Source organism: Calypte anna, chromosome 6 (assembly GCF_003957555.1).
Source record: "Calypte anna isolate BGI_N300 chromosome 6, bCalAnn1_v1.p, whole genome shotgun sequence".
NCBI classification, from domain to species: Eukaryota; Metazoa; Chordata; class Aves; order Apodiformes; family Trochilidae; genus Calypte; species Calypte anna.
Window position 1 is genome coordinate 7,337,862 of NC_044252.1, and position 16,126 is coordinate 7,353,987.

A 16,126-nucleotide genomic window follows, 5' to 3' on the forward strand; every position below is an offset into this window, starting at 1 on the left:
TGGAGCACTGACAGGAGAGCAGAGCCAACTCAACTGCCTGGACTTGAGCAGCACCGAGTGGATCCAAAACCTCAGAGCTTCAGGAAGCTAATCCACTACACCACGCTAAAATCTGTATTTACCATGGCTGTTCATGTTCAGAAACAAAGCCCTAAATACACAGCCTCACCTGCCCTCTTGACTTTCTGCTGTGAGTGCATCACCCAGCCAGTAAAAGCCAGAGTGAGAGAAGTTATGGGGAACCAATGGTTAATACCAGTCCTTCATTTCCTGCAGTGTTAAAAGGGTTGGGAGATGGCAGGACCCTGACCCCCGCCTGGAGGAGAGGATCTATAGGGTTCATGCCCAAGTGACAGGTTTGCTGCCAGCTGCAGGGTGGGCACAGGGCATACACATGAGGACACAGGAGGGGGAAGCAGGGATCTGTATTTACCTGTTGCCTGTGCAGCACTTTCTGCTTGTTGCGTGGCTTCCTCAACGAGCTTCTTCCCAATCCCAAACATGGCTGTGCTGGGTCCTCTCTCCCCGCAGAGGGTGGGTGAGTGAATCCCTCAATTCAGTTCTGTGAAAACATTGAGCAACGTGCAGCTTTTTATAGACAAAGCAGGACTCCTCCCAGTAGTTACAGGGCAAATGCAAACTGGAGCAGGGAAAAGCCATGAACCCTTGTAGGGTGATTAATATACCAGACATAAAAGGGTGAAGAGACATTAGTGTTTATTATGGTTTTCCTCCCCAGAGAGAGGGCGTGGATTAATCAGCAGAAGTTTTCCATAGCGCAGGAATGAAAGCTTTGTTTTTCCATGTTGAGGAATTGGTAAACAGTGTGCATGCCACAGCTGTCCCCACCAAAGGCTCCCGAACCCGTGCCACGGGAGGGGAACAGAGGCAGGCACAGCCTGTCGGGAGATGGGCAGAAAAACATTGCATTACAAAACACTCAGCTGAGGAGTTGCTTAAACCAACTTCGGCATTTCAAAACCTTACATAGAAAAGTATCCAGTTTCAGATGCTTCTTGCCCACAGTTTGTTTTTTTTTTCCTCTCTCCAATGGGACTTAAGTTTATAAAGTTATATTAAGTTTAAGTTATAAAAAGAAATGGGAGGAGCTAACTCTGTAAAGTATTTGATGAAATCTTTGTTGTGTTAGATGAAGCTCATAGTTTTCTGGTGTGTCAAAGTTAATATTTTAACCCCTCCTTTCCAGTGCCTGGCTTGGGAGAGCAAAGAGGGTAGGTTTGCACCTTCATATCCTACCAGGGAACACTCACAGGACTCAGTGCAGCCCTGGGGGCATAAGGTGAGGGATGGTGGGGTTCAGCCCAGCTTTTTCACCAAAACACCAAAGTCACAGGTAGGGTTTGTTTGTTGTTTTGTTTTGAGTGTTTTGCCCCTAATACTTAAGGACTCTACAAAAAGCCCCATTGCCACCACCCTATTCCCCAGGTGTGCGGCACCATGGGGCAGTGGGAGGCTGCCTGCCAGGCACACATTTCCCACATCATCCAGGTTCCCCTCCCAGGACACCGAGATGCCAGCCAGCAGGCCACAAGCTGCTCTCACCACAAACAACTGGGCATAGATGTTGTTTTCTTTTCCAGGATCACCTGCTTTCTAGCAGAACTACTTTTGTGACCTTTCATGCTGTGAAGGGATTCACCCTGTTTAGCATGTAATCATTGCTGAGAAAAGGGAAAAAAGTGTAACCTACCTCATAACAAGGGGTTTATTCATCAGACTTACCTCCTGGTTACAGCTAACACCACAACAGGCTCTAGGAATATCTCTCTTCATGAAGTCACGTAACTTCATTAACAGCAATTTATCTATAATGTCTCTTCAAGTATTACAGTAAAAATGCTGTTTTATTCCAACAACTGCAGTTTCTTGTTGACTACAAAATGCTGCCAGATATCAAATATTATCTGAAGGGCTTTCTGAGGGAGAGGAGAGTCTTCTCAGCATTATTTTATCTTCTGACACCAGGGGAGGGATTACTTATATCTGAAAGCAAATTCTACTAGAATACATTCACACAAAAAAAACCAAAGGGGAAGTAATAATTTTGGTTTTAAGTTACTGTCTTCCTTAATGTCAAGTCAACGTGTGTTGACAAAGTCCAGAACTGACCTAAAGATGCAGAAAAAGCCCTGAGGTGTTTCAGATAACTGAGAGCAGAATCTGGCCCGTGGAAGTTCATTGCACATCAGCTGAGTAGTAAATACACCCATTGTTCCCTCTAACATCCTTAGTTACTCATAGCTGGCCTTGCTTGCAGGAAACAGCCATTTCCCAGTCCTGCTCAGCTGTTGTTCCAGCTACTGATAGGGAGAGATGTGTGAAGGCAGTGAGACTCAAGAGACAGCAGCAGGTTTTCCGTATTTGGCAAAGTGACTGTTTACATTGTAAAGAGACACTAGAAATACCCTTCCTAATTCTATCCTGACTGCAAAGTTGAAGGACAGTTCCTTCGCTCCCATGTTCCAGTACTGCTAATCCAACTCAAAACCCACACCATCATTAGCTCATGAGCAATTTCCATGAGAGTAGATCAGGACAGCATCAGCCTTTTGACCTCCCAATTAACATGAGTTTAGAAATAAAATTACAGAAACAATCCTAATTATATTATAGCAACACACTGTAGGTACACACTGAATTGTAATGCTAGAGAGAGTATGTGCCATTGCAACGCTCCTTACAAACAGGTGAAGGTTATGTTTGCCTCACAGGAGTGAAAACTTGTAGCATTAAAACATGACAGAGTTTTCAAATATAAGAAGGACCTGTTTTCTGTTAGTACATACAGGCTAAAATTAGAGAAGAGCAGTGAACAGGTGTAGTTCTCTGCAGACACCAGTTTTTCTGTTGCATTTATAATGATACAGGAGTGCAGTCAATGCCAGAGCTTTTGCCATCTACCATCACAACAGCGTGTGTCTCAGTAACTGCATTTACCAACTGCAGAGGAGCTCAGGAGGTGCAGGTGCACAGCACTGTGGCTTTATAACACAAGCCACCCCTCTAATCAAAGCTGCCAAGCCCTGAGCATGTGCACATCCTAAACTCAACCACCACAGGCAAATGAGAGCTGAGACCAAACCTGGTGTCTATCACCATGAATACAGGCTGTGGGACACTCATACCCCAGCCTGGCTGAACACCTCCACCCAGGGGAGCACTAAAAGCAGCTCCACACCAGCACCAGTCACCAAGAGCCACCTCAGCCTCTCCCATAGGGTCACACCCCACTGCCACAGCACCCAGGCTGGGGTGGGGGCAGAAATCACAGTGCTGGGAGCAACACCACAGCACCCACATCACAGCCACCTGGGCACCAACACAATATGCTACCAGCATGACTTCCCTCATCCTTTCACAGCCCACTCCCACCTGCCCACCATGTCTGCAGCTGGGATCTTCCCCCAGACCTCTCCCACAGCCCCTTTATGGGCTCAGCAGCCCTCACCCAGGCAGAGCTGGGCATCCCTAGCTCAGGTGTGGGCAGGTTTCAGGGAAGGGCCCCTGCAGCACAACCCTTATTTGCCAAAGCTTGCAAGGTTTCAAGGGAAGGGGTGATCTATGCAACTGGTAGGAGATGAATTGAAAATGTGAAAGGTGCTTTTGTCCTCAGTGCTGCCACAGGCTTTGGGAGCAGACAGTGCTGGCAGCTCCAAAAAGAATCTGGACAGCATCAGACAGTGGATCCATTCATAACCAGAGGCTCCAAGGAATGGTTGGGTTGTACCCTCCAACATTGTTAACCCAGCAGTCGTGGTTGCTTGGTAGTATGAAGGGAGCAATGCAGAGGGTGGCCCAGCTTGCTGAGGGTCCCTGAGTCACCCATCCCAGGAATGCTGCTGCTGCTGCTGTTGCAGCTCTTTGGGAAGGAGCAAGGCTGGGGGAGATCACTCGACATTTTTTCAGGCCATGGCCTACTGGCCTAACACGGTCAGAACATGCAGCCATGGCAGCTTCACCCCCAGTACATGTCAGAGGCATATGGAGAAAAACACCCAACACAGCAACAGCTTATTCAGCTTTTTGTTGTCCCCGTGGTGCTGCAGTGCTACGAAATCCCCTGCAGCAGCCCCCAGCCCACGGAGAGCTGAGAGAAGCCTGGGGTCAGGGACAAGGCATGTGCCAAAGGGGGGGGGGGGGAAAGAACCTGACTAACTACAGAAAGGGTGACTTGGGAGAAGAGGAAAAAAGGTAGGGAGTTAGTCCTAAAGGACAAGGGAGGCTGTGTTTCATAACACTGCCTGAGTTAGACATGCAAACAAAATGGCAGCTAAGGCCATGAGCATGAAAGCAAGAGCAGGGGGAATGGCGGGAGGGTGAGTTGGTGCTGACAGGCCCTAGGGAGCTGCTCATGACGAGGGAAGCAGAAGAGCAGTAAGAAAGTGCCCAACATCTGTGGGTTTTGCTGCTCAACTTTTACACAGCCTCTGCTCTCCCAGCTTAGAAAATTAACCACAAGGGCAAAAAATGCCCCAGGAGTGCTCCTGGTTTCCTGGACTAGGCCTGGGAGCTGCAAAGAAAGGAATTAAAAAACAGAATATGTGAGCAGTTACTAAATGGGGAAAAGTAGCTACTTATAAAACAGGGTTGTTTGCCTGAAATTCCTAGTAATGTCCTATCCAAAGGGAGGTTAAAGCAGCATCACGGGTGTGTATGTGTCCTGCCAGCACTGGCAGTGGCTGAGGGGGTGACACACAGCAGGAGAGGCTCCTGTTAGGGCAGGGCTGGTGGGCAAAGTGAAAAGGGCTCATGGATGGGAACTGCATGGGAACCTGGCCAGGGCACTGTCAGGGGGAGAGGCATTTAGCAAAAAAGAAAAAAAAAAATCACCTTTGAATTTTACCCCATGATGAGAAACTACAGATGCAAAGACACATTTCAGACAGCTCAGATCCGTGGTAACCCACAGACCATTAATCATAGCATTCACCTGGGATGAAGGTTTATGTCTTCTTGAACAAACAAAGGAGCTGAAGGTGAGTTTTGACCAGTCTGGTAAAATCTGTGCCCCTTTAGCCCCCGTCCTGCTGAGCTGTGAGGGGGGAGATCTTCCCCACTCCCAGAAAGGTCTGTGGGGTGTCAGAGTGGGGCAGGGGGTGCTCACACTGTGCAGTTCAGCCAGGCTGGCACATGAATCCTCTTTCCTCAGCATTTCACAGCTCAGGCAGCTGCTAGCACACCCAGGAGCAAATCTGAGGAAATCTGAGAACTTGAATATTGGATAACTTCACACGTCTCTAGGGTTGATGGCACGAGCTGGTAGGAGCATCAAGGATGTCTATTTTTGCTTTTACACAACACCTGGAGTCTTCAGGCAGGATGAGAAGGCATGGTTCTGTGTTGGGACACAGCTCTCTGTGCAATGCACAGGGGAGGGACAGCCCCAAATTCTCTGAGGCCAAAGAGCACTGTGAATAAGGCAGTGACCTTATTTGTGGAGCAAAGTGCTGAAGTTTAGACCTAGACATGACTCAGACTCATGGGTGCCTATGGCATCCACCCTCAGAATGAGAGATGTGAAATGAGCTGATCAGGCTCCTGAGACCTGTACAGGAGCAACAAGGTTGCTGGGTCACATCCTTGTGCAAGGGACTGGGCATCAGGAGCTGCATTGTGGTGCACCATGGCCAGATGGAGAAAGACACTGCTCCTCTCCTGTGACAGTGGGTGACCTCCAGCTGTCCCGCCTGTGCTGGGCCAGAGTAGAGGGCAGTGAAAACTGGTGGAGTTACACTGAAGGTGTCTCCTGCGGTTGGCAACATTAAAACCACGCATCAGGGGCTGTGTTCCCCAAGAGTAGAGGCAGCCATTTAAAGGGGTAAAAGGGCTTACTGGCAAAACCCCCACAACTGTTAAATTACCATTTTTTTTTTAAATATGAACTGAGAAGCAGTTTGAAGGGGGAAAAAAGAAAAAAAAGGTGTGATGGAGAGTGGTGTATGGGTGTATGGACCACTGTCACCCTCAAACACAGCACCAGTATCTGAAATGCTGAGCCTAAAGAAGAAATTTTCTCTGAAGATTTCACCATCAGGGAGGTAACCATGGAAAGTACTAAATAATTAAGTACTATTGAGGGTTGCCCAGTAACTGAGAGTGCAATAGCTCAAGGCTTTTTCTGTGAGCTTGTACTTGGGTAAATATTAAGGCTTTTAAAGCTTTAAATGACAGTGAACATTGCATAGGGACGCTGTGCAAAGCCCTGGACTATGTTTACCTGCAGATGGTCTATTACTTATAGCTTTTCAGTCTGTGCAGTCTTTGTACAGATTGTAGTGGTCTCTGGGTTCAGTGGTGAGTCAGTCTCTTCTAGGACTGCATTCACATTTCCAGAAACCCTGGTCAGCCACAATTCTTGGCCAGCAGGTAGGAAACAATGGTATCTCCAGTTGGCCTGGATTGCCCTATTTCATTATAGCCAGGTCATTTGGTTATGCTTTGGTGCCTTTGTAAGGTACAGTACAGATTTTTCACTGGAATCAGGCTGGTAAAGCTTTAAACCAGGACAAAAAAAAAAAAAAAAAAAAAAAAAAAAAAAAAAAAAGAAAAGAATTGAAACATTGCCTAGCAATGAGAAACACCCAGAGGCCAAAATAAGAGAACTTAGTGTGAATAAGTGGGTATTAGTACCTTCTTTTGACAGAGGCAGCACTAAGTGGGCACCCTGTTAGGCTGCAGCAGCCTCTGCCCAGCAAACAGCAATCTAAAATAAGTATTTCCACCTCTTGGGCAAGAAGATTGCCCACTTGCCTTTCACCCTGCCTCCATCCTGGAGCAGATGGCCTCTGGAAGCAACAGCTGCCCCCCAGCCTCTTGGGGCTGTAGCTGCACCCAGCTACCAGGTGTTTTCAGCACTATCAAGAATGTATTAGGATAAAGGGTCAGATTTTTTTCCTCCATGAAATTTAACAGGAGATGTGTGGTAGACAACAAGAAAGCTAGCTTGGAGAGAAAGGGGGAGGAGCAGACACTGAAAGTCCCATTCCTTGGGGCTGTGCTGCAGTTTCCATACATCTGCCTGCCAATCTGGGAGATGATTCAGGACTCATCTCCCATTCAGGATGGTCACTGACCTCACTGGGCTTCAAATGAAAAAGCAAGAGATCTGCAAGTCATAGTGCCATCCCTCACCGATAGCAGAATCAACATAACAGGGTGATATAAATCTTAAAATAGCATTTATTTATCTTAATCTGAAAATACAGCAGAGGGGAACAAACAAGCATCTGGCATATAATATAATTGTACCCTAACTTTTGATTACTGGAAGGCAACCCAGTTTCATCACACAAATATCCTGGAGTCCTGGAGTATGAACAGTTTTGCTGGTTTTGTAAGGACGCTCAGCAAACGTGCAACAAGCCTTGTGCTGTTGTAAGAGCAGGGCAATAGTTTGCTGAAACCTTATGAGCCATGCTGAAGACTGTGAACTGCTGTCACAAGATGTGCTAAAAGATGTATTTTTTCCTATGTAAAAGATGAGGTGGAGCTTTTGCATTAACATTTTCTTTTTTGGAGAAGGAGAGGTTATCCAGATTGCAAACAGCTTTCATTTTTCTACACAAAAGAGAAGGGAACTGCAGACCAGGGAGATATTTTTACATGCAATGCTGTTTCCTTAATTTAGCATCACTTCTTAAATCCACATTTTTTTCCAAAACCAGCCATTGCTTCTGCAGCTTGTCCTGTTACTTTTTCTACCCCATCTTGTGCTGTCTTGGAAGCCTTGTCAATAGCTGCAAGAAAAGGAAAAAAAAGCAAAAAACTTGAAAAACACACCACGGTTTAGTATTTATAATGGAAAGGGATGTGTGAAAATTATTGGATTCTAAAAATGTAGAGATATGTCTTTTTTTTTTTTAAAGGGTTCTCTACAGGTGATTGTCCTGGTTTGGCAGAATGTATTTAGGATGGGCTGCAAATTAGAAGGGGTCACTTGACATTTTGGGTGCTGAGTTAAAGCAGCATGGGACAAAGCTGGAACAGATTGATCATGGTATGCATGTAGCCTGGCTGATGGAGGGGGTGTGCTTTGGCCTAAAGAAGCAATGTGAACACTAGGATGTTTGGGAAAGACAACCTTATCCAGTGATAGGGAAGGTGAAGGATGCTTTCTTCTTTATTCACTTCTCAGCTGTGTTTTTGAGGGAACACCAATGAAGGCTGTGCTCAGTCATGGGAACCCACAGCAGAGTCTCACCAGGTGGGAGGAAACCCTCATAAACACACCAGAGCCTCTCTTTTCTCTAGGACCCCAGCAGTATTTTGGCAACATTGCTGCCTCCCTATCTACATCAGGAAGTGCCCAAGTCCTCTCTTTTCATCACATGATGGAGCTGTTGAGGGTGTCTGCTCTAAGGAGATATTGCCAACTCGTTTTGGCTTTCATTAAACATTTTAGACCCTGGAGTTGCTAATTCTCCCCTTGTTCTTTGAAAATTACTAAAATTAAGTGAGAGCTGAACTTAGTTTTCAGTTTAACCCCCAGAAACAAGGTGCTGAGGGCTGGTGTGGGGTTGGACCTGGATGGACCCTGCCCTCCAGGCTGGGTAAGCAAGGTCCTCAAGTCCAGAGTGACTCAGTCCTCAAGAGCAAAGTCTTGTCTGTGCTGTTCCCACAGGTTTTCTCTAATGGAAGCAAAAATCTGTGTGCCATGCATGAGATTTGGTGGCCACGGGGGAATCAGCTACTGTGGTACATCTGCCAGTAAATGTATGGAGTTACAAAGGAGCAGATCCTGAAATCCTCTCCCACTAGATTTGTAAGAGGCCAAAAATTGCCAGCCCAGGGCTTTCAGACTGCAGGACAGAAGGGAGTGTGCACTGCCTGCTGCTGGCTTTGAGCAGCTCCATTGCTCTTGATTTTCACTTTGTTTCTCCTACCTTTCTGGCTTGCATCTGTAATCTGGTTGACTGCATCCTGGGTAGCCTGTCCCAACGTGTTTGCTGCAATTAAAGAAAAAAAACCACACACAAATTAATTAATTTCCAGATGTTTCCATTTATGCTTATAGGAATTCCCTGTATCAGCTGGATTTTCTGCCTGGCAAAAGACAAGGCTGGCATGGAACAGGCTGAAGCTCTGTACTGTACTTGTGGGCACCCTGGGAACTATGTGTGTTGCCAGAGCAGCTTGATATGAGATTAGTGTTCACCTAGCACTTATGGTCAGCTGAACAAATTGAGGACAGATAGGAAGATAAAATAAAAAGGAGATAAAGTAGCAAAGATTAACAGTGAGCTTGAATGATGACATTTAGCTGCAGGTTGCTTATTTTACACTACACTTGCTTTTATTGATTTTTCTATCTTATTCTGCTTGGAGCAGCTTGGCCATCTAGCATGCATTTTCTTTGCAGGCTGGTTGGGAATAGTACCTTTTACCCAAATGGAAAAAAAAATGCATTAAACAGAGCAGGACCAGAAAAGGGAGATTGTACAAACAAGATATAAATAGAAGAAGAGAAGCAGAAGGTAGAAACTTAATGGATCAACCGCAGAATTGAAAACATTAAAAAAGTGAGATGCCATGTAATTGTACAGTTTATGAAAGAGTGACACCCATCCCATCACTTTTGCTGGAAGCAGTTACCCCTCGATGGCATGACTATACTCAGGATGCAGCAAGGACTATTTTGTTCTTCAGAAAGGCACACTAATGTGTTTCTTGATAGACTGCACATTTGTTCCCAGGTGTGTGGAAGCTTACAATAACTCCAAAGAAATCAGTGAGGTTATTCACATATTCCAGCCATCCAGCAAAATGTTTGCAGGATCAGAATCCAGGACTGACGCAAGTTATACCCTGCTATGAATGAGCTCACACAAACACTGTAAAATGCTAGCAAAAGCTATACATATATTGACATTTTTCATTTAAAGGAAAAGCTGTTACTCATTGGACTAACGAATTAGTTTCCAATGCACAGGGCTAATAATACAGCACTTGGCCCTACAACAAAGGAAGAGCTCTAACAGAAATACGTGCAGGTATTTTGTTTCAAGCCCTTCGAAGTCTGGTGATACTGCTGGAGAATACAACAGATATCTACTTATGTTGCTTGTTACAAACTATCCATTGCAATCAATATAATTGTTACCAGAAGTCATTTCTAGTCAAGTGGTTAACATTTATCAAAGGTTAACAAAAGGAGAGCAGCTTAAAAGCCTCTATAGACCACGAGAAAAGACCATGTTTTCTAAATGCTAAAAAACCTAAACCCAAACCTATTGCTACCAAAACAGGCATCACTGCTCCAAAAATTGCCACTAAATTTAAACCTCTGTGCTGTCTGGGGAGTTGATAAGGGTTGGACAATGCTCAGCAGCCTCTGAGGGAGCTGTGCGTGGAGGTGGTTGCCCAAGCCAAAGCAAGAGCTGTGGCCAGCCTGGGGCCTTCTCCAAGAGAGGGTTAAAACTTGTTCCTAGGAACTGAAAGAGAAGGAAAAGCTCTGTCCTGCTAGCACCACTGAGGCCAGTGGTGTAACTACAGATTGTGGCTTCCTCAAGCAAAAGCAGCAGCCAAGCACCCCCAACTGTACAATGATAATTAATCTTTCTTACCAGCATCTTTTCCTGCACCTTCAGCCTGTTCTTTCAGTCCCTGGAGGTTTTTACCTGACATTGTACCTTCTGACACCTGTTAAAACTCCTCTGCTTCAACAAAATTAAGCACCTGGAGATGTATAGCGCATCTGTGAGGGGTGTCTTGACCTGTCCTGGTTTTATACACGTGCCAGAAGACCTGCTGATGCTTTTGGGGGTGTTTGGTACAATGGGTGGAGCTCAAATGTGAGCAATGAGAGTTGAAAATATGCACAGAAAAAGCAATTTATTTACCCTCCCCAGTGAAAGGGTGTGCCCGGGTGGAGATTTCTGCTTCATCACACTGGCTTTGTTTATAAGTTTGTTTGCTTTTTTTAAAATCAAAACCACAAAAAAACCTGTTCTACCATCACAGAGAAAAAAACCCACTAAACTGAGATTTATAGAGAGTGCTGGAAAACTACTGAAGTAGCACAGCCTGGGCATCAGCAACTTCTGTCCCTGCCAGGCTGGTTTCTTTCCTCCTCCTTCATCCGGAGCTGAACCTCTCCAGAACACAAAACAGCCAAACATCATTATTTTTTTAGCAGTTTTAATCACAACCCACTTCTTTTGTCAGGTGTGGTACTTTTGGATGGGGAGCATTGTAATTTACTCGTATTTTCATAGGAAACTGCAAATCTGTTCATCTTTCCATTGTCTGCTCAAGTCAGATTGCAAAAGCCCAGCATCACTGGGTCAGGCAGGTAACCATTGCCAGCAGTTCTCAGGGGCAGGGGAAAAAAAAAACAACCCAGTTAGAAACCCCACCTTTTCCTAGTGTTGCTTCGTATTATGGGTTTTGTTAGTACAGAAATAATGCTTAAAATAATTTCCTCTTCACTGCATTAATTAGAGTTTCTGGCTTCAGCCTCTGGCATTTCACAAGTTTCCACTTCTCTTTAGAATTTATCTTTTCTGCCACCCATCTCTAGCACAAAGGAAGTGTACAAATAAACTACTGGCAGTCGGGGGCCAAAGGGCTTGCCAGCTTTGTGGGGCTCAGGTTCCTCATTGCCATTTTTCAGGGTACAATGCACCTTGGTTCAGCTGTTCATACTCACACCCATCTTCACCTTCTGGAGGAATGTTTTGCATTTGTTGAGCAATGGGCACCATGCTGTGGATAAGCTGGGCTGGGAAGTGACAGTGCTTGGAAATTCAGTGCTTCATTAGTACCCAAGTGAGGAGGAGCAGCAGAAAACAAGGCTGAATGCATTCCTCAGCTGCTCCTATTCAGCTTGTCATTACAGAAACTTCTTTTCAACCCCTGCACCACTGGTACCACTTGTTTATTGTTTCAAACAACAATTCTCTGTCTCCCTGGACAGGTCAATTAGGATTTTAATTACATATTCACATCAGCTATCTTTTTCAGTTCCTTGCTCATTTCCTTTTCAGAATGATTTTCTCATTTGGATTCACAAAAACTCAGATGAAAGACACCAGCAAATACGCTGGCATTTTTTGGACTAAACCCCTAGCACAGACCTACTTATCTTCCTTGCCCAAACCCAAGAACCTAGCAACAACAGAACCATAACAAACAGACAGATTTCAGCTGTTCTCAGCTTCCTTGGCCAGATCTCTGCTGCCTCAATTATCTTTGTGCAGAGTTCTTGTGAGAGCAAGGGAAAGCCTGTCCAGCACCCACGAGACATCTTGTCATGGCTCTAGAGGGGACATGCCCAGGCACTGCTCCAGCAGCAGATACCTCCCAGCTGCCCTCCCAGCAATTTTTTCTGCTGCTGGGTTTTCAGCTCAAGGGTCCTGCTGATGCTGGCTGGAGTGATCTGCTGAAAAGGAGGAAAAGGGATTTCAGGAAAATGTTGTTCTCCAGCTCTGCTCTGATGGCCACCTCCATTACTCCAGCTCCAATTAGTATCATCCCCAGAGGAAACCTTTGTCTGTCCCTTTGGGCTCAGCATCTGACCTGTGACACTGCTTGCTCTACCTCCTCCTCAAAACACCAGGTGGCCTGAATCTGTGAGGAAAGCCTGCACCACTGTCAGCATAAGAGCATGACTTCTCATCTGATGTAACCTTATTCTTATCATCGACATCATCACCCTGATTCCAAGCTGAAAATAAATAAAATTTTAAAAAAGCAAAGAAAACAAATTGAAATCAGGAGGCTTTGCAGAGCTGCAAAGCCACATCAGAAAATGAATGGCATGTATTGCATTATCTTTAGTCAGTTTGTGAGCTGAAATTACTTTTTAACAGCTAACATGAGGTATTTTGAGCTGATGTTGGATATAGCTTAGTGTTCAGAGATAGAAAGGATGACTGACCTTAACCAAAAGTAGAATTTGAATTTCATCCATTCAGAAATTTCCATCAATTTGTCCCAGAGTTTTCATTGTGTTCTGTTATGAATACTGAAACTACTAAAATAGCTTGGATTGACTGCTGCTTTTTGTAATAAAGTATTTCTCTAAAGAATTTAACCTTGAAAGGTTATAGACCTCTTGGCTTCTAAAGGGAATAATATAACAAGAAAAACAGCTGAAAGCTTTTTCTGCAATTTAAGTAATAGTCGAAGTCACATCTCTAATTACAGATCATTGAACTAAGTGACTTTATATGGCTTTAAATTCATTCCTACACTGGTCCAAGTTATCCAAGTTATATATTTCATTGTGTGCACACAGGTGGTGGTCATGGGCTTTCCCAGGCCTCTTCCAAGTGTCACAGGAAGTGTCTGAGCTCCTGACAAGCTGGATGGCACTGGCCACCCAGGCATTGGCCTTTTCCTGTGATTTCTACCTGGATTTCCACACACTTGGGGCTGCCCTGGGACACCTGTGGCTATATTTTCCAGAAAGTCAGCTTTCAGATGCACAGGCTTCTGAAATGCTGTGTCTCTGGGTTGGTAGGAGTTCAGCTATTCTGAATGTATGGCTGAAAAACTGAGCTCCTGCAAGAGCTATTCCTCCTCATGAAGCCCAGTCTTTGCTCTGATTCTTTAGCATGCTTTTTGATAGTCTGTCACTCTTGTCAGAGAAGATCTAGCCATCATGTGATGGATCTCACTAGCACGTCTTGTGGAATTGTTCCTTTTGCCATTGTCAGTTCTAGATCATTGTTGTTTCACAACCAGAAAAAACAGATGTTGGGCAGGATATTATGAAGTATTTTGAAAGCTAATGCCTATGTGCTTCTTGTCTCCTGACATCTCTGCAGCATTCACCCAAAGGTCCAGCATCTCAGTACATCTTGTCTGTAGTCCTGTTCTTACCAGGCATTTCCTCTTTCCAAATAAGTTTCCTAGCAATGTCTAGGTGTAGTGCCCAGTTTCTGCCACCTTCTGGAGATGAATACCAAAACGCAGGGATTTTTGTGGAATCTCATGATATCCTGCAGCTTGAGTATTATTTACACTTATGAGGCAAAATAAATTATGTTCCAATATAGAAAAAAAAGTGTCAAAGTGGGGGTTGTGGGGTTCTGTATGTTTTATGGAGAACAGCATTAAAAAAAACCCAGACTTTCACTTTTGTATCAGGTACAAAAGTGAGTTCAGTTCAGTTTTAGGACATGCATTATGCAGATACAGAAATAAGACTTTCAGATGAAGTGGTATTTTAAGAGGTGTATTATTACCTGCTTTGCATTTAAATTAGTGAAATGAATGCTGAGTTATTCTGGAGAGAGCCACTGCTTTCTTTTCTGCACTCTAGACAAACACCTTTGAAAATTAAAATGCCTGCATGCCCTTTAGCCCTTGGCTAAAACGTAATTGTGGGAGGAGCTCAAAGCACCAACTGTATTAGAACAAATCACTTAATAACCCTTAACTACAGTTTTATGTGGTAAGTAAGTTTTGCTGTTACAAGGGAAGGAAAAAAACCCCAACATTTTCCAGCATTTTTTTTGTCACTTGTATGGTAAAGTTTAGACACCATTTGGCAGTGGCTTCTCCTGACTTTCTGGATCATCAACAGAGGTCTGAGCACAAGAACCCCTTGTCACATCACTGGGGACAAACTCTGGCCCTGCCACAGTGGGCACAGGGCACTGCCTTGTCACAGAGGGATTAAATTATTGGCTTGGATGAGAGTGGTATCACACACACAAGGCTCCTTAAATAATTCACTATGTAAAAGAAACGATTGATTGCCCAGACAGTGACCTGGCAGCAAAAATTGTTTTGCTAGTGTTTGCCTCCATCAGATTTTACCTGGGGCAGGGGGATTCCCAGCATCTTCCTTATGAAAGCATCCTCTGCCATGGGATGTTTTCTGATGCATTTCTTCCATCCTTCCATTTTCCATGTTTCTTCCATCAACTCTTGTTACACTTACCTGAATACTCATTAAAAGTGCAGACTTCTGTTCCATGCAATGAACCAAACAAGGTTTAATTGAATGATTTAACAGATAATCTTTTGGCTCTTTTGCTACAGATCCTTCTACTTCAGAAGAAACAAGATTTCCCTTCCTTATCTCAGACAAAGGGGGTTCAGACAGGCACCTCTGCTCCCCAGCTGGTGCCAACTGGTCTGCGGAAGGGAGAGGAAGAGACAGTGGCTCCCTGAACCATCAGGTGGGCACAGCACTACCTTGTTCCCACTCACTGATGCAGGATGCTCTTGTGGGAGCTAACCACATGTCCTGATCTCTACCTTTTAGTCTTGTGAGTGCCCTGTGCAAGAAGCATAAACACTCTTCCAAGCTACAACCACAGAGGCTTAGGGGCTATGGCAGGGAAGTACTGAGCCTTCATCCAGCCCAGGCATGAAACAGTGCTCAGTGATGTGAGAAGCAAGCAAGCAGGGAGGCAACTCTGTAGGTAACATTCAGACACTTTCAGTACCCATAGTCAAGCAGTGTTTGATCTCACAGTTCTAGATACAGGTGTGTAAATACCAGTGAAATCCCTCCCTTGCCTCAGGGAAGGAGATGCAGTAGCACACAGTATTGATGTGGAGTGCTCCAAGCCTCCCTCCTAAGCAGCTAGGCAGCTCTGCCACAGAGCAGTGTGCCTGCACTCTGACCTCAGCTCTTGTAAGTCTCTCCTTCAAGTTCTTTTCAGCCAGGGGTGAAGCCTGAGCCAGAGATGAGTATTCAGGGAGCAGCTCCTTGCTATGGGCTACAGCCTGGCCCAGCTCACCCCATCCCAGCCCACCCCTGTCCCTGCCTCCCACATGTGCTGTAGCTGCCAGTGCACTCACCTCCTCTTCCCCTCCGCCTGGCATAACATTTGTTTTGTATCCCAAACGATGCAAAGCTGTGGAGCAGAGTTTTTCCCTTGCTCTCTCTAGCAAGCACTAAGAATAGGCTCCAGCCTCCTGCTGCTGGGCATGACAATCACAGCCCTTCACGACCTCTTACTCGTGCCTCAATTTTAATTCACAGAATCATAGAAAATTAAGGATTGGAAGGGACCTCTACAGGGTCACACAGGAACACATCCAGGTGGGCTTTTTGTGGGATCTACAACCCCCCTGGGCAGCCTGTTATTCTGTTATAGCAGTTATTCTGTTTAATTAGCAAGCTCTGCAGGTGTTTTGTAGGACA

At 45.1% G+C, this 16,126-nt stretch overlaps 1 protein-coding gene across 1 annotated transcript; it reads right to left on the minus strand.

Annotated features, from left to right (window-relative positions):
* Positions 1 to 7,650: 7,650 nt before the first annotated feature.
* Positions 7,651 to 10,644, minus strand: ADIRF (adipogenesis regulatory factor). Its single transcript, XM_008501459.1, has 3 exons — positions 10,584 to 10,644; positions 8,904 to 8,966; positions 7,651 to 7,757 (listed from the first exon to the last, which is right to left on the minus strand). Exons 1-3 carry the CDS (start codon positions 10,642 to 10,644, stop codon positions 7,651 to 7,653), a joined length of 231 nt encoding a protein of 76 aa, XP_008499681.1.
* Between the last annotated feature and the right edge of the window lie 5,482 nt (positions 10,645 to 16,126).

Excerpts from the sequence above, each read along its gene's own strand:
- ADIRF (XM_008501459.1), bottom strand. The coding sequence starts at position 10,644 with ATGTCAGGTAAAAACCTCCAGGGACTGAAAGAACAGGCTGAAGGTGCA. Across the intron at positions 8,967-10,583 it reads AGGTGCAGGAAAAGATGCTG|CAAACACGTTGGGACAGGCT; the intron begins GTAAGAAAGATT and ends CTTTAATTGCAG. Across the intron at positions 7,758-8,903 it reads TACAGATGCAAGCCAGAAAG|CTATTGACAAGGCTTCCAAG; the intron begins GTAGGAGAAACA and ends CTTTTCTTGCAG.